The 20,821-nt window shown below is 47.8% G+C and overlaps 1 protein-coding gene across 2 annotated transcripts in view; it reads right to left on the bottom strand.

Moving 5' to 3' along the window:
- The window catches only part of Atg10 (Autophagy-related 10), a 76,891-nt gene that overhangs the window by 27,107 nt on the left and 28,963 nt on the right, over positions 1–20,821 (bottom strand). For both annotated transcript variants that reach the window (XM_077644417.1, XM_077644416.1), the window contains one exon: positions 996–1,091. In XM_077644417.1, coding sequence (XP_077500543.1) covers positions 996–1,091 — 96 coding nt within the window. The remainder of the gene's footprint in view (positions 1–995; positions 1,092–20,821) is intronic.

Raw genomic sequence — 20,821 nt, 5'->3', positions numbered from 1 at the left:
CACAAGAGAAAACAAATTGGAACATGTGACCGCCGCTTCGCGAAAAGTGTTACGAGCGGCACTAGGAAAACAGTCGCGCGAAGACATTAACATCGACTAGGACAACGCCACCGTCACAGCTAAAAAGAAAAACGTGTCATCAAGGCTGCTACCTGAATCACTGATCATTCAGGCAACCACGAACTCTATGAAAAGGACAAATGGAAATCTGCTGACAAATTACTTACGCTCATTACGTCACGTACTACGCACCTAAATGACGATAAAAATCTTTGCTACCTAAGTGAACAAGGAACCCGTATGGGTTCCGAAACGTCGAATTGTAATCTTGAATTACAAGCTTGGTCTGAGGTGACAGGACAAAAGGCAATTCACTTTTGCTTGACGAGGCCCCGTCACACTTTACATTGCTTAGCAGGATGACAACGGACCACGGTAAATCAACATATACAGTTAATACAAAGTAAACAGTGGTCCATAAAGCAATAAAGCAGACAGCATCATCGTATACTTATAAATCCCTAGAAGAAGATGAAAAAAAACATCGTTAATAACATACAAAAAGCAAGTAAAAAGAAAACGCATATTATAGAAAACTAAAGAACGAAAACTGCTTATGGGGAAGATAAAGACAGGAAGTAAGTTTTTGCATAGTTTTTGAAGATATATGACGGGCACGAGGCTGCTGCAGAAGCTCCATAATGCGTAGTTGTTCAGGAATTAAGTAATGAAGTTTCTGTGCGCTATAGTTTGGTCTCAAAAGAGGCACTTAAAAATGACTATGCCTGAAATCGTACGGTTTGTTGCTGTGCAGATACAAAGCATAAAAGTAAACCTGGTCACGGGTAATTTCATTTTAGATATGGACTGCAAGCTGTAGTCTAAATATTTCTTTATGTTAGTTGTTGTCTTCCCGCATTTTAGTCGGGCAAGCCTTTTGTTGACATAAATACAGGCATGACAAGTCGCACGCACCTTCTCACGGAGGAACATACCTGCATCCAGTCCTCGTCTGACCAGCGGGCGCCACTGGAAGGCTTGAAAAGCAAGCTGCACTTCTTCTCCAGGTACGTGAATCCCGGCTCGCCTTCCTGCAATGTCAAAGTGGGCGGATTCACTCGCCGGCCAGCATGGCGGATAACGGGCCACAGAGCTACCGAACCCTTTGCTCACAAGCGGACTGCCTTCGCCGCCCCGATTCTCACCCTGCAATCCCTTCCCGTGACGTGCGTGTACGAATTTTCTCTCTGCAGCCCCCAAACGCATTAGCCGTCTCAGTCCTGCCCTACTGCACCTACATTGCCATTGCCTCCTCTTCGACAGACAAGTGCCGCTGGAGGAACCGCTCCACCTCCTAGACTCTGTGCAACGGAGGTCAAGGATTTAGGAATACAGCCTGAGATTCTGTCAGCCAGGAAAGCCATCAGGGCTCTCCTCAAGCTAGAGACCAAATGATAACACAGACAGGTCCCTTACTGCGAACTGAACTTTCATTCTCTCTTCGCTTTTAGTCATCAAAGTCGTGCCTGGTTAAGATTCCTGTCTTTCCCTTCTTCTGTATTTCTATCTCTCCCTCGACCCTGCCAATAAACAGGTGCATAATGAGGGAGGGCGAAATAGTGACAGCCTTAGCAGCACGACAAGGCTGACGAGATTTCTGTCCTCGGTAAAGAATGAAGAAAGGCTCCATATACGGTGCTTTAAGCGACATACTGCGAACTAGAGACATTCTAGCAAGGAGGACGGTGAGAAGAATGAGCCTGATAAGTAAGGGAAAAGGCCATATAGCATCAAGAGAACTGCGTGTGTGCTCAGTTTGTGGCACTATATAGTGTAGACGGCGCCTGATCGACATTATGTGTTTCGGCAGGAACAGCAAGCAGAAGGCCCCGGCGCATGGGCCGCGAGAAGCCAATTTCAAGAGTATGCGAGGTAATTTAGTTCTTGAGTGCTTAGATAAGCCATGCAGCACAACTATTATATGTATAAAAGAAAGCAAAAGATATATCATTGCAAGTTTCAACAAGACAACCGACCATTTGACCATTTAACGGACCAGAAACATTTAACAATGATTAGTAACCAACTAGCCCAGCAGCAAGTACTGTTGATCGCAAGTAAATATAATATAATCTCCTAAATGCATGCGAACGCAAATTTCCTCCTCACGAGCTGAATTCCTCGCGGCAAGGTACGCTCAAGCCACAAAGTGCATATCTTTCTTCGACCACGACAACTCATTTTCCCGCATGCGTTACGACGATCGCCAACCAAATTTACGTTTCTGGTGTAAGTCCAATTTTATTCAATGGTCGACAGAGAAGACTCCAGGGGATACAACCAAGGAGAGAATATTTCTGAATATGCCCCAAAACTGCAGAGTAGAATAAAGTTTCCTCCTCCTCCTCTGCTGTAAGTGTAAGCTAGGTATTATGCGATTTACCCGTTCAGCACTCCCGTGTATATTTTGGCTGTATTGGGGAAAATCATCGGGTTGCATGAGGGCAGCGACTTCTCGTGCCTTTCAATAAGTGCAATGACATGTATGCTTCAGCTGCAGCAGCTGTAAATTTTTTTCGATTACAGCCACTAATTGCTTCACGACTTCACTGCCACTCTCGTTGCCTGACTCCTGCAAAAACGGCGCACTGCTTCACTGCACAACTTGGTTGCCCCTGGCGGCATCTTCGTGCAACTCTGGTTTTTCTCGCCGCCGCCGCCATGGACGCTGGCTGCGCCGGTGGCTGGGCCGTCTGCGCGCTCGCTTCGGCGTAAGCGTAAGGCCGAATGCTATCATCCGGTGGTTGTAGCTCGTTGGCAAGCCAGTCTCGCTAGCCACAGAGAACGCAGACGTGCCACACAGGCTGCTCAACCGAGCACAACATTTGGTCAAGGAGTAGTTGAACGCCTCTCATTTTCTGAAACATCTCCACTCACCAAAAACACCACAGCTGATAGGAACGATCCACAGAACTTCCTTAATACTGCTTTACAACGAGCAACCAGTCTAAAACTAGGCGATGCACTTAAAAGACGACCGAATGTTAACAGTGAGAGGTCCCCTGCGTTTACAGCGATGTACTCGAACGCACTTCCTAACATAAACAATATTCTCCGGAAATACTGCCGCATTTTAACTTCCAACTACCATCACAAGAAAACATTTCCCGATGGATCAAGGGTGACATACAGAAACAACACAATCCTGAGAGATATTCCAGTACACGCTAGGCTTGATAGGCTTGACCTAGGTGCACGACATACAAGCATTCACAAAGCCACACTACTGTTAGGAGCACGGCAAACGAGGTCACCTTCGATATAAAGACTTGCTTTAACTGCAAGTCGTCTGTTATCTACATGCTTCAATGATCCTCCTGTCAAAAACAGTATATCGAAGTAACCGGGCGATCAATGAGCATTAGACTAAATGGCCACCATGCAGACACAGGAAAGCACGTCCCAAAAGCAGTGTCGGAACATTTTAATCAACGTGGTCATAACTTCTATGTACTAAAATGATTCATTCTCCAATCACGCTTCAAATCTGCAAGGGATAGAAAATACACAGGCATTCCAAGTCCACAACATTAAAACCAAACAACCAGCAGGGTTCAACATCTCTAAAGGGAACTGAGCCTCTCTGGCACATTTCAGGACTGACGTAATTCTTGAAAAGGTCTCGCATGTGGTCACAGCGAAAAAAAATTGCAGCACAATTTTTTAGTAATGAGGCACTCCAGTGCTGCAGCGCTGGAGTGCCTCACTATATATTCTTCGGCTGCATTAACCTCTGTAAGCCGCTTAAATGCGATCCCCATTTGCTTTCCTAACGCACCAATAGCTTAGCTATAATTAACAAAAATTGGTATATAGTGCGCCATTCGCGACTCATGCGTCTTTCAAGAGAACGCATATATGTTCGGGCAGTTCGTACGTGACACGTGCGCTGTCTGTAACACCCGGCCATTTTCCCCGTGTCTTATATGAGCTATGGCCTATTGCTGTGTGCCGAGATGGAAGTCCGACACGAAGCGGAAGGCAGAAGGCATTTCCTTTCACGATACTCTTACAGCGACAACGAACAGCGCAGTGGTTGAAAGTTACCTCCAGAAAAAGACTCCGGCGATGTATCACGGTATAGAGTCGTCTGCAGCAGATATTTCATTTCAAGCGACTATAAGGAAATATGTAAAGCTCGGAAACTAAAAAGAGCTCGGACTACGAGCATTCTTCCCGAACATTCGCAATACCGACCGTTCCATTCAATGTGTTCCGCAATTTAAAAAAAAAAAGCTTCTCGAGTTACAAGATAGCTTTTTTCGGCATAACGCTGTCAGTGGGGTAGGACATCACAATACTGCTAAGACGTGCTAACCAGTGTAGGCTGGTTGGCTAATGTTGAATAGTTATCTTTAAACTGTTACTGTTAGTCTGTCTCCTTGTTTACTGAGAGGCGTGCAGTCCACCGTAAGTAATATCCATATCAGTTTGTAGAATTTGGTAAACGTAATTACCCTCGGCGTTGTGGCCCAACAAATCATTCCTACATCGCACTAAAATACACGCGCTTTCGAAAAGCTTGCAGGGAAAACAACCCCTCTAGTGCAGGCAACACGTCGAAATATACAAAATCTGCTACACCGCCGAGGGTAACTACGTTTTAAAAATTCTAAAAACTGATATAGATATTACTCACGGCGGGATACATGCCTGTCAATAAATAAGGAAACTAGCGGTAATAGTTCAAAAGTCAACTATTCAATTTTAGATAATCGTGCGGCCTTCAAGCTATACGTAGCTGCATTTTGATGCGCTACACCAATGTTAGATAACTGTGTACCCTTAAAGCCTGGACTCCATGTACGCGAAAACTCACGCGAACGCGAAGGCGACGGCGGCGGCGACGGCTGGCGTTTGCTCTGTCGCTTGTGGGCAACCTCCATGCAAGCGAAGGCGGCAGGCGACGCGAACCCGCGACGTGCGCAGCGGATTCCGCGCTTTGCGCACTCAAGCTTAGAAACACGCCCTTAACCTGTTCTCTCTCTCTTAAAATTTTGTGAGTGTGCCTCATAGTCAGGGCCAAAGGAATATTTCCTCTACGGCAGCGGTGTAGCGGCAGTGGAGATAGCCAAAGGCGTGCTTGCGGAGACGAAGTCACATCACGGGTTCACGGGGGAGGTGCGCTTTCGTTCGGTGCCTGTGCACTCCGGCTTAGTAAAAACACTCCCATAAACTGTCACCGCAACCTGACTGTAAGTGAGCAAACTGTAATATACCACTGAGAATGCGCGCCGCGAGTGTTTCTGCACAGGTGGAGCGCAGCGGCACGGTGGATCGAGCGCCGGTACCCGCGGCTCGACACGCATCTCTCCCTGCAGTACGCCCGCTCGCGTAGCCCGCTCCAAATGGTATTAGCCCTCCGCACCCAACAAGTAGATTGTTTTAATTATTTAAATCGTGCGGGTCTGCCTCTCAGCTACAAAACCAAATATTTTCTCGACGGTGGCGATGACCAAGACGACGGGCTGGTTTCGTGAGATGTGCCCGTGAGAAACCGTGGACAAACCGGAAACGGCTTTGGGGGGCTCTGATTGGCCAGTCGCGTGGGGAACTTCCGGGCGACGGGCGAAATTTTCTGTGGGTGCAGATCCGAGCGACACGGCAAGCGACACATGCATTTTGCTTCGCGCGACGGCGTCGCTCGTCGCTTGCCGCCGTCGCCTTCGCGTTCGCGTGAGTTTTCGCGTACATGGAGTCCAGGCTTAAAGCTACGTAGCTGCGTATGCTGATGCGCTACACCACTCACAGTGCTATCTTCTAACTCAAAAAAGACATTTTTAAATATTTCAGAACATCTTAGATGATACACCTGGTATATGTAGCCACCTGCGACAGAGACCGCAAAGCGATATGCTGCTGTACGAAAACGGAAAGCAGTCATTCCGTGGCCGATGCCCGTGGCCAGTGCTGCTTCTCAGGCACTAGCTGCAAGCAGCCGTCCTCACTATATGATCGGTGAGTCTTCGCTACAAACTACATCATCCCCTGCACTTCAAAGCTATGTAAACAAGCATGATGCAAGTAGTAGATGAGCACCTGGTCGAGCCGGGAGCCTCAAACACCAGAAGTGCACACAATGAGTTCTGCTGAGTACGCGTGTTCTGTACAAAGCAGCGCACTAATAATCATCGTCGATAATGAGGCCGAAAACCCAGAAATTCGCCTCGGCACTGCAGCAACATTCTGTCTGAATGCCCGCAGCAGCCACTTTCACAATTTGCTGACCAGCTTTTTATTCAAGCACGTACGCACATGCGTTGACAAAAAGAACATAGCAAGTTATCATTTTTATGATCGTTCTCACACATCGTGCTTGCTTTACTAAAGAAAAAGGGTAGAATGCGCATTAGCAAAATAGCGCGCCGCGCTTTACGCTGGGTGTTATCGCCCGTTCCGCATCGTCTGCTACACATAGGGCTGCGCGCGCGCCACATGTCGGCGGCGTTGAGCATAAGCGCGAACGTCGCTATACAATGTCCCTCGGTGCCGTTGAGCGGGCATGGAGAAAACAGAGGAGGCTATGCCGAGACGAGGACAAGGCCTCTGGTCGAAACGTTGGCAAGCACTTTGAGCTGCCCATGTGTGGACGCCCAGTCCTTCAGGCCCATGTTCGCTATCTATCCACACTTCTCAACCCCCGAATTCCTAGGCTGGCCTATTTCTTTTCACAGTTTTGTAGGCCAACCGATTAACCATGTTTAGCAGTCATCGTGTCTGGACAAGATTCGCACTCCCTATCCTAGCACCATTCCCACTACACTCTCTCCTCCCAGTCACAGAACCTTCCTCTTCGGAGTGGAGGCCATGTTTAAACACCCGCCAATTATGAACGCTTTGCCAGGTCGAAGACAATTTCTCTTGTCGAAACGTTGGCAAGCACTCCGAGGCTTTGCCCTCTCTTTTAAACTTTGTGTCTAACCTGCAAAAGGCAGATAAGGCACCTGATGTGGTCCTGATGGTGCGCTGCTGCCAAATTGGGGCGGGGGGGGGGGGGGATATTTTTGTTGTTGCGACTGAAGGAAGAATGAAAAGGAAAATGCACGGACCTGTCCACAGGCTTGAGCTGAGCCACAATCGCTGCCACGTGCAGATAGAGGACAAATGAAAGAGATATGAGAGGAAAGACTGAAAAGATACGCGAGTCGCGAAAATCGCGTCCGCCGAAGCGACGAAGGGAGCGGTTGACTTCGACATACTTTATACAACTGGACAGCAGATGCTTGTAGCCCTATGATGCGATCGCCCTCGGCGTCGACGACTGGGAGTAGTTGTAGCGGCGAATCTTTCTGAGGTTTCTTCCGGGCTGCAAAAAGGCATGATACCTGACGTGGTCCCAACGGTACCCAGCTGCTAAACTGAAGGGCGACATGGACTTCATCGTAATTTTATATGTGGACATTAGATGCCTGTAGCCCTCTGGCGGGATCGCCCTTAATGTCGAGGACTGGTGTAGTTGAAGGGCCACTTCCTTCCAGGATTTCTTCGGCTGCAAAAGGCAGATATGTAACGTGGCCGTAATGATGTCCTTCTAACAAGGCGTGGAGGAACGTTGGCTTCGTCGTACTTTCAGTTGGCATGGGAGTAGGATTGGGAGCACCATGGCTCACGCAGTTCATCTTTCCGCTACGAAGGCGATGTTCGCGTTCTTGCTGCAGGTGTGTCCGTCCCCTGCGTACTCGGCGCGTGACCTTTCCACCGCGCTGCTACTCTCAAGCGAGGCGACAATCCATCAGCAGTCCGGCAACTATCTTCACCTGCCAGGACAGCACCTTGGTCACGTTGGTTACTCATTTGTGATGGAACAGCGCTTGTCTCTTGCCCTGTTGTTCTGCTCTGTTCCATCACGAATACAGTTAATGCGCTCGGACTTCTGCGTATCATCACCGTAGACACTGACGTCACATCGCACTGGCAATATAAGCGGCTGTCTGAGCGACAGTCCGTTTAGTTGGCACGGGAGCAGCAGTTGGAACACCATGGCTCATGCGCCGCATCTTTCCGCTTCGCAGGTGTGTAAAAACTTTTCACTTTATTCTAAGAAAAGTGACGACCCGTTCTTTATATTGCTCCCGTGCCAACAAGTGCTCTGTGTAATTGTGATTATCTATTGCGATGCTGATATTGCGCTCCGGTGATGTGGAGACTAGTCCGGGGACGAATACACGTAGTACTGCGACATTTGTCCGCCGGTCATTCTTCAACATTTGTCCGCCAATCATTCGGAGCAGATGGGAGTTCTTTTTCGGTTGTTAAAGGACCTACAGGCATGATCTGTAGAACCCGCTAAGGGCCAGGCTGAGTTGGTCAGTGATATTAAGGCTGTTGAGGTCCGTCAAAAGAACACCGAGACAAAAATTGTGGCAATCAAGAATAGATTAGACAGTCTTGAAGGTATTAGACCATCTAGATGATGAAACTGCCGGAATTCAAGTGTCTTCACACGTTCAAACAATTCGGCTCGACTCTTTACAACTGCGCGTTGACGAAATTGAGGACAGATCACGACGCAATAACCTTATTTTTCACGGGGTTCCTGGCTTTAGCGAATCACGGTAACAGTCCGAGTCGAACTTAAGGGAAGCACCGACCGAAGTAATCTCCAGCCTGCCCGATACAGAGATCGAACGCACTCCTCGCAATGGTCACTCGCAATGGTGGTCGCAGGTGTCGTCCAATTATTGTTAAGTTCACCAGCATGAAAACAAAAAACTTTCCGCGCGTGTAAAGCTAAAATAAAATGATATTTCAATATCCGAATATATTTGCCCGCCACACGCCACGCCCGAAAAAAAAACATATTGAGTATGCTAACAGCCAGCCCCAACCTTGCCCTTTCCAATTAAGATACACCAAACAAATAATGTATAAAGAACAGTCCGTCTATGACTCTAAAACAGACACCTTCAGCGAAAATCTCTCGTACGCACTACGAGATAGTTACCAGCGCATGGTGGACCAGCGTGTTGATTCGGAACGCGTCGCAAGTTAGAAAAAACTCGAGGGGAAGTGGGCGCGACGTGTCCCTCTATCAGTCTTTTTTTTTTTACCAATATTCGAAGCATCATCAATAAGCGCGCTTTTTTAACATCTGTCAGATACTTTCAATACCGACATTTTAGTGCTTACCTAAACGTGGCTGCATTCGCAGGTTCAAGATAATGAGATTTTTTTTAATTTTCACACTGCGCATGATTTCTCACTCCATCGATCCGACCGAACAAAGCGACAGGAAGACGGCGTGCTAAAGACCATTACTAAAGATTTCCAATACCAGTGTATTCACATCACTACTGACCTAGAAACGCTTTGGGCAACCATCGAACTAAACCACCAGAATATTAATCATTGGCGTTTGTTGCCCCCCCCCCCCCCCATATCATTCATCTAACTTCGTAAATGAGGTACATGATGCCATTAACATCGTTACAAGGCGTTATCCCACATTACCTTTATTTCTGCTTGGAGATTTTAATCTATAGACCGAGCACTGAACCTCCAACTTTACAGCCTTTTTCGTCATTAGCCAATGATTTATTAGATATGTCCCCTGTTTTCTCGTTTTCAAAACTTGTTACGAAACCTACAAGAACTGTGGAATCCGTTGCAAACACACTTGATCTTGTATTAACATCGCGGCCTGATCTTGTTCCCGACATCGCGTACTTACCAGCCTTGAGCGGCCACTCGGCGCTCTCATTCCAACATAAATATCTTGCGACCAAAAACAGTAAAAAAAAAAATTCAAACCGTTCCGAAATTACGCGAAAAGAAAGCTTGAAGCCATTGACGCTGATTTATCCATCTTTCTTGACGTCTTTTTAACAGACTTTGACCGCCATAGTGTTCAGGCAAACTGGAATATGTTTGCTGCTAAAATTCCCGAACTAACAAACAAATACATACCACTTCGCCTCCTTGCATGTAATTAAAACACTCCGTGATATAACATCTGTCTGAAGCGCTTTTCTAATAAGAAAAAGTTTCTGCAATTCAGCCAAACGTTCTTTTAGCATAAACCGGTGGACTAAATACAAACTGGTGGCCCATGAGTATATACTGTAGAAGCTTGGGCAAGTTGGTGTGATATGGTTTTTCAGCAGCACAGGGGACAAAGGACGTGACAAGTGCACAGACACGGGGCTGAACTTACAACTGTTTTATTGAGGTGATTTTCACTACTTAAATACAGTGGCAACCAATCTCAAATGAAAAGACAGATACACAAAACAGATTGACGAAAATAATTCCTGAGCACAGGTCTACAGTGGCACAAGACCAGCTGCACACGTTCTTCTATTCTCATCAAAGAAACGTAGTTCTTTATCAGACAGAGTTATTGAGGCAACGCTTACGCATTCATCTTTGAATTTATGGATTTCATGAGTTTCAATGATTTCACGAGTGATTTTTGTTCTATTATCTGACAGCACTCGACACTGATTACATCGATTACATCATAAACCAGTTGTAAGTTCAGCGCCATGTCTGTGCACTTGTCACGTCCTTTGTCCTCTGCGCTGATGAAAAACCATGAGTATATAGCCGTTTTTAAACAAGCTCAGGATAACATTCTTCGTGACACCTTTCCATCCATGCTTAAAGCCGACATTAAAATATTATGACGCGTCATTAACCTCTAAGCGGATTACATCATAACCTTGACTGACATTTCTTCCAATGTTATTCGAACTAATGAATGTGCGTCCGTACTTAACAAAGTTTCCATGCGCAACTTTTCTTCAACCACAGATATTACTCTCCAATCCACGCATGAATAAGATTGCAGCGATGTTTCCCATAACAACTGAATCAGGAGGCGTCGAATCAATAATTTCATCTTTAAAACTATCTTCCGCTCCTGGGCACGATTTATCAACGCGAAATTTTTTGAAAACACGAGCTGTAATTCTTTCATTTTTATAACAATGATTTTCAAGCCGTTGCTCGAAAAAAAGTTCTCTGCAGGCTGAATGGAAGGTCGGGAACCTGATACCACTCCATAAATCAGGTGACAAGCATTGTCAATATAAGTACCGTCCTATTTTGGTCGCTTGCATTCCATGTGAAATTACCGAACATGTACTTGTCTCAAATCTTGCTAGCTTCGTCGAAACTAATTCATTTTTTTTAACCATCGCAGCATGGCTTGCGCAAAACATGTTCATGCGAAGCACTAGTATCATTTACGCATAAACTAAAAGTCATAGTTGACCGCTCTTAATTTGCCGACTATATTTTTAGGTTTTTCGAAAGCGTTTGATAAAGTATTCCACAACTTTCTGATCTTTAAGTTACACTGACCTAAAATTGATCCCAAACTGTTTGCTTCAATAGAGTGCCCTCGTCTTAAAAGTCCACAGTTTGTTTCTGCTAATGACTCAAACTCGCAGTCAAGAAGAGTACAGTCCGGCGTACCTCAAGGCTTGTTACTTGGCCCGCTCTTTTTCTTAATTTACATTAATGATCTACCGTTTTGTGTTTCCTCAAACATTCACTCATTCACAGATGAACGCATGATTTTCAGGGAAATAATATGTAACGGTGACATATCTTTCCCTCAAAGAGACCTTAGCGCTATCTCTATTTGGTGCCAATCGTGGTCAATGGAAGTAAACAGCAAAAAATGTAAATTTCTGCGTGTGTCAAGATCTTCTTACCAGTTACATTCTTACTACGTTAATAATGTCTTCCTAGATCGTATTGCAAATATCTTTGTATCCATATTACTAGCAACCTCACTTAGCCCATACACAATTCTTAGGTAATTAATAATGTTAACCGCATGCCTCGACATCAAAAACTCCATTTCTTTAAGGCACCTCTTCCCTAAAAGTACGGTTATATACGTCCGCTCAAAGTTCGAGTATGCTGCAATCTGGGATCCCTTTCAACAAAACCAAATTTACTCATTAGAAATGATACAATGGTGCTCGCTTTATTATAACCGAACTGCCATCATTTCTGCCACGAAAATAAATCTTAGCCTGCCATCTTTAGCATCTCGCCGTAAAGCCTTTAGAATCATTTTTTCACGAGATATTTCATCACCCTTCCCTTCGCGACTAACTGATCTCCCCTCGCCAATAGATTTCAAGGTTAGATCGTAATACCAAATTCAGAATTACTATATGCAAAACCAATGCCATGTTCCAGTCATTCCTCCCGCGCACATATGTTGGGTTGGATCACCTTCCAGCATCAGCCGCTACAATTGTTGATAATCAGCACCGCCAGCTGCTTCCTCAGTTCGGCGACAGTGCACTGTGAACACGGACCTAATATCTTTCCCACTGTACTGCACTCCCCGTCACGGATTCCTGAAGAGGGCCGATCGCACAGCGAAGGCAGCTGCCACTCCATCGCCCTGGGCCAGCGTTCCCACGCTTATCTGGCGCACGCCTGCCCTGCAAAGAAGTTCGCCAGGACTGCCACGCCCCACCAGCCTACTTAAGAGGGACGACTGCCAGCTGCTTTCTCAGTTCGGCAACAGTCAACGGCGAACACGGGCCTAATATCTTTCCTATCTGTGCTGCAGGTGAGGCTATCTGCACTTTTTATTTAAAAAATGTATTTGCGTGTGCACTGTTGCCGAACACGACGTGTGCCATGAGTGTCGCGCTTATTGCTTGAACACGAGAGTGTACAACGAACAACTTTAAAGGGCGAAAGGTTAAAGGACGAAATTGTAGGCAGGGCAGAGAGGAGATACAGAGAATTAGTGCAAAAATTAATGGGCGCTGAGGGAGAGTTATTAATAGCATAATCAACAGCAGAACAAAAGGCTACAAGCTTGGCTGCACACGCACTACAGGGTGGTTCTAAAGAGATGCAATGAACGTATAAATTATTTTATGTTCAGCTAAGGACACCAAATACAGCAACAGCAGAGTGATGGGTGAAAGACCCACCGGTGTAAATACGCAGTGCACGCTGGCAAGAAAAGGACAAGGCTTTGTGATCTAGGTTTAACAGAACAATATTTAAATTTCAATGAGGGAAGGTCGGACCAGGGATCAAATGAAGGATGAATTTCAGATTCGTGACAAAATGTTCCAGGCGCTGAATGGAACTGATGGTTACAAAAAGATTGAAACCAAAGAAGTGAAACTGGATGAGAAATTGAGCGATTGCAGATGGTTCCGGTCAGCCGCTTGAACGGCGACGAAGGTTGGGAAAGGAAAGAGAATGTAATAAATCTATACTCTGACAGTGATGAATCGGCAGTGGCTTGCCAAGAATAACCCTTTGTAAGTAAATTAGGAGCAGCCAAGCTGAGGTCAATCCAACTTAAAGCGTACGCAATTTCATAGGTTGGTAAAGAGTGTGGATTAACAAAAACAACCAGGGTATTGCAGGCAGGAGAAGCTTGAACAAGCGTGAGTTGCTCTATGGTTAGTGGCAATTCCGCCCCATAAAATGTTTGTTTTGGTATTAAAACTAACGCCAATGATAATTTTATCGGAGGGTGAAGTCTCCATGCTTCGACATGCGCTTTTATTTGCACTCTCAAAAAGTATTTAAAGAAACAAAAAGAAAGCCGCCGCCGTGGCTCAGTGGTTACGGCGCTCGGCTGCTGACCCGAAAGACGCGGGTTCGATCCCGGCCGCGGCGGTCGAATTTCGATGGAGGCGAAATTCTAGAGGCCCGTGTACTGTGCGTTGTCAGTGCACGTTAAAGAACCCCAAGTGGTCGAAATTTCCGGAGCCCTCCACTACGGCGTCTCTCATAGCCTGAGTTGCTTTGGGACGTTAAACCCTATAAACCAAACCATCCAGAAACAAAAAGAGAGAGGGATCCCCGGCTACCAAGGCTTTGTCGGGCTTAAAGCCAATTCAGGACGAATGAAAAGGAGATAAACGGTTGAAGTTAAGAAAAAAAACATTTTGAAGGAAAAGGTAAGTAAAAAAAACGAGAGAAACTCCATAGCGGCAAGTCATAGAGCTCCAGGCAAGGTGTGAAGAGGAAAGAAGGCGTCCGGGGGTAGAAGCTGAAAGTAGAAAAAAGAAAAAAAGACAACAGTATCCCAAGAACCAGAGAGCAGCACTGATATAACAAAGAAGAAAGAGCAGGGAAAAAAACGATAAAGAGGGTTTGTGAGCACAAACTGCAAGACAACTAGAGACAGTGCTGGAGAACAGAAGACTTCACAGAGAGCGACGCATAGGTGAAAAGCGCGAAGAAAAAGGAATATGGTAGAAAAGACTGAACATAGGTGGAAGAAAGGAGGCGAAAAACGAAACGAAAAAGAGTAAAGCATAGGAACAATGCAGGCACTGAAAAAAAAAAGCAACAGGTGAAAACGTGTATAGACAGAAAAGACGTCCATCACTACAGATTTATAGGAGACTAGAACACCCGAAGCGATCGGGTGGAGGAGCGACCGACCTAAAATATAGCAACAAAGAGACGCGTGAAATACAGAAAAGAACATCATGGTCAAAAGACAATAACTAAAAATGGTAGCACGAAAAAAGAAGGTGAACCTATAAGCATGTACTCCGGTGGAAAAGTGCTGAATTTACTGACAGAAAACCAATTAGAAGAACGCAATACAAAACGAAAGAATTATAAACGAAGAAAACGAGGAAGTAAGATTGCAGGTAAGAGGGAGCTGAAAAGAGGACTACAAGCGCCAAAATGAAAAAAGAGGATGTAAAATGTTAAAAACACTTAGGAAAGAGCATGCCCACTTCATAAACATTATGGTCTTCTTGGGCCCACGCCATGGCAAGACTAGTGCTGCACAGCGGAATCCTGGCAAGATTAATTTACTCAGCCATGTATCCACCGTGCCACAGCAGGGCACACCCAGCGGTAGAAGTGACTCAGGACTCCCCACCTCAGGCAATGTGCACCTTAGGGCTAGCAGAAAGGGCATAACCTAAGGACTCATGCTCGACAAAGAAGCATATCACCCCCCTCTGCGCAGGAAAGTGTGGTGGGGTCTGCAGGACCATCTGGAGAACCCTCGCCCCTCTCGGGCTCTGGCACAGTACCAACCAGTCCTTGCTGACGTTTGTGAACAGCAGAGCTGGAGAGCAGCCTGAACCACATTGTGTAAGCCATGACATGAGGCACTCATGCTCAACAGAGAACAGCTCTCCCCTGTGCAGGGCGTGGTAGGGGGTGTGCAGGACCCTCCGGCGAGACCCTCACGCCCACCACAGTTAGTCTCAAAAACAATATTAGCGGGACTCCGCTATGCTTGTGAACAGCAGAGCTGAAGAGCAGCCTGCAGCACAATGTGCAAGCCAGGATGTGAGACACTTATGCTCAACAAAGGAGCACGGAGCCCTCCTCTGCAGAGCGTCATAAGAGGTGCGCAGGACACTCCAGCGTGAGCCTCACCCCCAACACAGTCGGTCTCAAGCACAGTATCACCCGCTGGTGCTTGTGAAGAGCAGACTGCAGCAGAGTGTGCAAGCCACGACGTCAAGCACTCATACTCAACAAAGGAGCACAGAACCGTCCTCTGTGCACAGCGTGAAGAAGGTTTGCAGCATCCTCAGGCGAGAAACCCCCCCCCCCCCCCCCAGTCGTGCTCAATCACAGTATCAACTGGTACCCGCTGGTGCCCGCTGGTACCCGCCTGTCCCGTCTCGCTTGCTAGGTGGCTTTTTCGGCGCTACAACCCTTTTCTGGAAAAAGTAAAATATTGCCGCGAATATTTGCAGTGTTTGTTCGTTTTTCAAATCTGCCGTCACCCCACTTTATCGCTTTGTTTGCGACGCAAGACGCGACTAGATTTATCTCGATTGATCGCAGCCAGGCACAGTTGATTCTACGTTGTTCCGGAATGCTCTAGTAACTTTGCACGCTTTATCTCGAAAGTTCGCTATCAGCTCTAAATTGAGCACGGCCGACAGCGGCGGGCACTCTGTTCGACAACCGCCGAGCACGCTTATCGCTTCGCCGCCGCCGAGGGATTCAGTCCATTTTGGGTGCAAGTCAGCCCAATAAACAGTTTTCTTTTAGAAGACCCTTTTGTCTGTCTTCATCGCTGCTTCGACTGCCGTCACCACTACGTGACAATATGAAGGGCAAAAAACGCATGGACGACAGAAGAAAGACAAACACAGCGCTGTGTTTGTCTTTCTTCTGTCGTCCATGCGTTTTTTGCGCTGCATATTTTCCTTTTCTGTATTAAAATCTCACGGGTCAAAACAACTGGTCTAGAGTGGGCAGCGTGAACCGCTCTCACTGTCAAGAGCACCATGGCTTTCCGCTCAAATTTCCCTGCAGCGAAACCACATGTCGACAGCTGTACATGGTTAGCGTTTTTCCCGGCGGGTCATCCCCGTGACGGCGCGGCGTAACGAGGACGTCCGCCGCACGAAGGGGAGGCTGGGACGAGACGGCCCCCTTTGTTGGGGACTTCCGACCCCACTGGAGCAGCCTTCCTTGCGAACACAAGACCAACGAGTTCGCGGAATGGTCAGCGAACTCCACACCTCCCAACCAAGAATGTCACGCGGACACTTGCTGTCAGTGTGACATTAAAGTGCGGCCACAAGGTTCCAAGCAGCACTGCGCACACACATACACAGCCTCAATTCGTTCCGTGCACACAAGGTTAGGACACCAATCTGCACATTCCAGAATCCACCATGTCAGATCGGTGCACTAAATTGGCAGAAATGATTTCTAGCCGCCTACATCTCGAAACAGAAGCTCATGTTTCTTTTTAGCTTTGTGAACCAGATTGGCTCTACATTTCGAATTATCCGGCATATCGCCGGTTGCAAAGGCTGCCGCCACTTTCGGATCTGCATTGACAACTTTCTCGAGCATTCTTGTCCCCCAATTACCTCGACCAGCTTGGTTCCGCACTTCTGGCAATGAGGTATTATGCTTCATGTTTAGACTTGCAGGTATGAATGCAGTATCCGAATCTCGGAGTTCCCTACCTGCTGTGAAACTCTCTGCAGCTGTCGCTGTTAACTCCCAATCTGCTGCATAAACATCTGCAGCTTCCGGATCAGCCTGAAGCTCTACTGAAGCCTCAGGTTTTTCGCTAACAGATTAGTGCGAAATTTTGAAATGCTCTTCGACATTAGCTTTCTCATTTACTTCCTGCAGCTGCACCCTTTCTGCCTGCTCTAACAGCGCGGACGTCTTAAGTGTTATCAACTTCCCAACACCTACAGCTACATCTGCTGTGGCTGCGCTCAGTGTAAGCTCCGGCTGGCTAACCAACTCATCTGTGGCAGCTAGCTTACCATCACCTGCAAGGAGTGTGCCCGCTATCATATTCTGAGTTACCTCTTCCTCGCGCGTTCCCGCTGCTTCAGAGTTAGCTCCGACCAGCTCTTGCACAATGCTGAACTCTTGTTCACGAGAAGTACACTCCTGCGCCTCCTGGGTGTGCTCTATATCTGCTCGCTCTGACAGCGCGTGCTTCACAGGTGTGACTAACGCCTCTATGCCTTCAGCGATCTGTTCTGGCCCGGCACACAACGTTAGATCAGCTTGTGCTCTTTGGAGAACCGCACACTGCCATTTTGTAATTTCGGTCCCTGAATCCACACAGGCTTCAGAATTTTGACCTTCGGTATGCGAGTCTCCGCATGCCAGATCATCTGTCCCATCTGGTTGACTGACCTTATTAACAGTCATCTCCGACTGGGGATGTAGCTTATCAGGCGCCAGTATCTCTACCTGAGCTACTAGTTTGCACACATCTGTCCTCACCGCGGGAACATCTTGTTTTTGCTTTGAATTTGGGCAGTCAATCATCGAGTGTCCAAATTTCATGCAGGTATAACATTGAACTGCTGCGAATAAGACCTCGCTATCAACTTTCGTCCCCTGCCTTAACTTCAATTGCATCTGTGCAATTTTTTTCTTTTCTAGTTCAATTTGGAGTTTCAAATTTCACTCAGCTGTTCAGCCTCCTCCTGCTCAACACGTCGCATCCTGCCCTCCTGATCATACCGTACGGCAGCCATCTCCGTTTTCCGTGCTAGTTTCTAGCACTAAACACTACACCGACATGGTGAATTCAGAGAAAGCAGAAAGGTCTCCTACCTTACTGGTTGCTCTCTGCCCCGGTGATCTCGTCGTCCTCAGTGATGACGACAGCCTCCTCGATGCGGACGACTTGAGCCCTGAATCTCTCAGCAGCTCGCTGACTTCTGCCTAGTTTGACTTGCTTGACATGGCCGCCTGGTTACTTTTCAGCAGCTCGCTGACTCGAACCCGTTCGAGGTGGACGCCTGGTTCTTTTCAGCAGCTCGCTGACTCGAACCCTCGATGGCTTGTTGTTGCCCGTCTCCTTCAGCTCCTAGCTGACTTGAGTCTCCGACGTCCTCTCGAACTCGACACGTGATCCTGAAGCTTTCGACGTCAGTCTTGCGACGTAGCTTCACGTTCTCTCCTTTAGGACAAACAGCTTGTTCACCGACTTGTTCTTCTCACCTTCCGTCCAATGCCTTGAGTAGAAAGAAGTTGCGATCCTGTGTCGACTGCGCCAGTTGTGTTTCCCCTTTCTGGTGGCGATGAGAGGAAACTACTTGATGATGAAATCGGGGTCTCTTGATGACCCGGTGGTTCTACTCGCAAACATTCACATTACTCAAGGAAAGGAGAAGGTTAACTATTTATTTACAACATAGGTAAAAAAACGAGAAGAAACAAAGCAAGGAGAAAACTATTTACATGACTAAATCGTGGATCAGACGAATTCAGCCCCCGATCAACCCAGAGCGCTTGGTTTTAAACCCTCTGTCTCCGCCCTTAGCGGGGACAGCAGCCAATAAGATAACAAACGACCCATCTCGCCAATCAGTGGTCAGGGAAAGGAAAATAAGGATTTCCGCCAACTAATCACAGATTGGGCAAAGAGTGCTGATTAAACATTTGGGAAAGGAGAGGTTGCAATCAAATAGACAAACAGCACAAACGCGACCACCCTCTCCCACGGCACCCACGGCCCAGCCGTTACCACTTTCCTATCTCTTTCGCACACGCGACAAAACGATCCCTAAAGTGTTTACAGAATACACCGCACGAGACGAACACAGTCGTTACGGGAATAGTGGGCTTCCGGTCACTCGGCTAATACTCAGCCGTATCTCGTGCGCCCCCGAAACCTCGTCAACCGCTTAACAACCACATGTCGACAGCTGTACATGGTTAGCGTTTTTCCCGGCGGGTCATCCCCGTAACGAGGACGTCCGCCGCACGAAGGGGAGGCAGGGACGGGACGGGCCCCTTTGTTGGGGACTTCCGACCCCACTGGAGCGGCCTTCCTTGCGAACACAAGACCAACGAGTTCGCGGAATGGTCAGCGAACTCCACACATACGCTAGCCGTTCCCTTTCCAAGGCCGAGGCTAACTATTCGACAACTGAGAAGGAGTGCCTTGCCATCATCTGGGCTACGTCGAAATTCCGCCCCTCCCTGTACGGACGGCCGTTCAAGGTGGTCAGCGACCACCATGCGCTGTGCTGGCTTGCCAATTTGAAGGACCCCTCAGGCCGACTCGCTCGATGGAGTCTGCGTCTCCAGGAGTTTGACGTCACCGTCGTTTACAAGTACAGAGGCAAGCACTCTGACGCCGATTGCCTGTCACGAGCCCCTGTAGATACAACGCTGCCGAACGACGATGAGGACGCCTTCCTGTGACCTATCAGCCCCAGCTGTATTGCTCAGCAGCAACGCTCAGATCCCGACCTAAAACGCCTCATCGAGTACCTGGAAGGCAAGGTTTCTTCACCCCCCGCTTCATTCAAGCGAGGACTGTCTCCCTTCTGTGTGCAGAATGAGGTCCTCGTGAAGAAGTTTGCAGCGAGCAAAACAGCCTACCTCCTTGTTGAGTCCTGCTTGACTCCGCGAAGAAGTTCTATAGGCTTCACACGACGAGCCGATACCTGGACATCTCGGGTTTATTCGCACCCTCCGCCGCATTCAAGACAAGTATTACTCGCCCCGACTGTCTGCCGATGTCGCACACTATGTGAAAACCTGCCGAGATTGTCAGCGACGAAAGAACCCTCCCACACGACCAGCAGGATTTCTGAAACCCACTGAACCTCCCTCAAGGCCCTTTCAGCAGATCGACATGGACTTGCTTGTCCCTTATCCAACGTGAACATCTGGAAATAAGTGGATCATCATAGCGACCGACTACCTGACCCGCTACGCCGAGGCGAAAGCCCTACCGAACGGAACAGCAGCAGAAGTGGCCAAATTTTTCGCGGAGTGCATTCTTCTCCGACACGGCGCCCCCGATGTGCTCATCACGGACAGAGGAACAGCATTCACGGCGGAACTGACGCAAGCCATCCTGCGCTACAGCCAAGCCAGCCACCGGAGGACAACTGCGTACCATCCGCAGACGAACGGACTGACCGAGCGCCTGAACAAAACCATTGCCGATATGCTCACCACGTATGTCGATGCCGAACACAAAACCTGGGATGTCATCCTTCCTTACGTCGTTTTCGCCTATACAACACCGCAGTGCAGGAGACCACCCAGATGATGCCTTTTAGGCTCGTCCATGGCGGGGAGGCCACGACCACACTAGACACCATGCTGCCAAACGTTACAGAAGAAGAGAACGTCGACGTTGCCGCCTACCTTAAACGCGCAGAAGAAGCTCGAAGGCTTGCCCGATTACGGATCAAAGATCAGCAGCGGTCCGACGCCAGACGCTACAACCTACGAAGACGCAACGCGGAATACAAGCCAGGACACCAAGTCTAGGTGTGGACGCCCATTCGCCGCCGTAGATTGAGTGAAAAGCTTTTGCGCC

The sequence above is a fragment of the Amblyomma americanum genome, chromosome 11, assembly GCF_052857255.1.
Source record: "Amblyomma americanum isolate KBUSLIRL-KWMA chromosome 11, ASM5285725v1, whole genome shotgun sequence".
In the NCBI taxonomy this organism is placed as follows: domain Eukaryota; kingdom Metazoa; phylum Arthropoda; class Arachnida; order Ixodida; family Ixodidae; genus Amblyomma; species Amblyomma americanum.
This window is presented reverse-complemented; position numbering and strand designations above follow the sequence as displayed.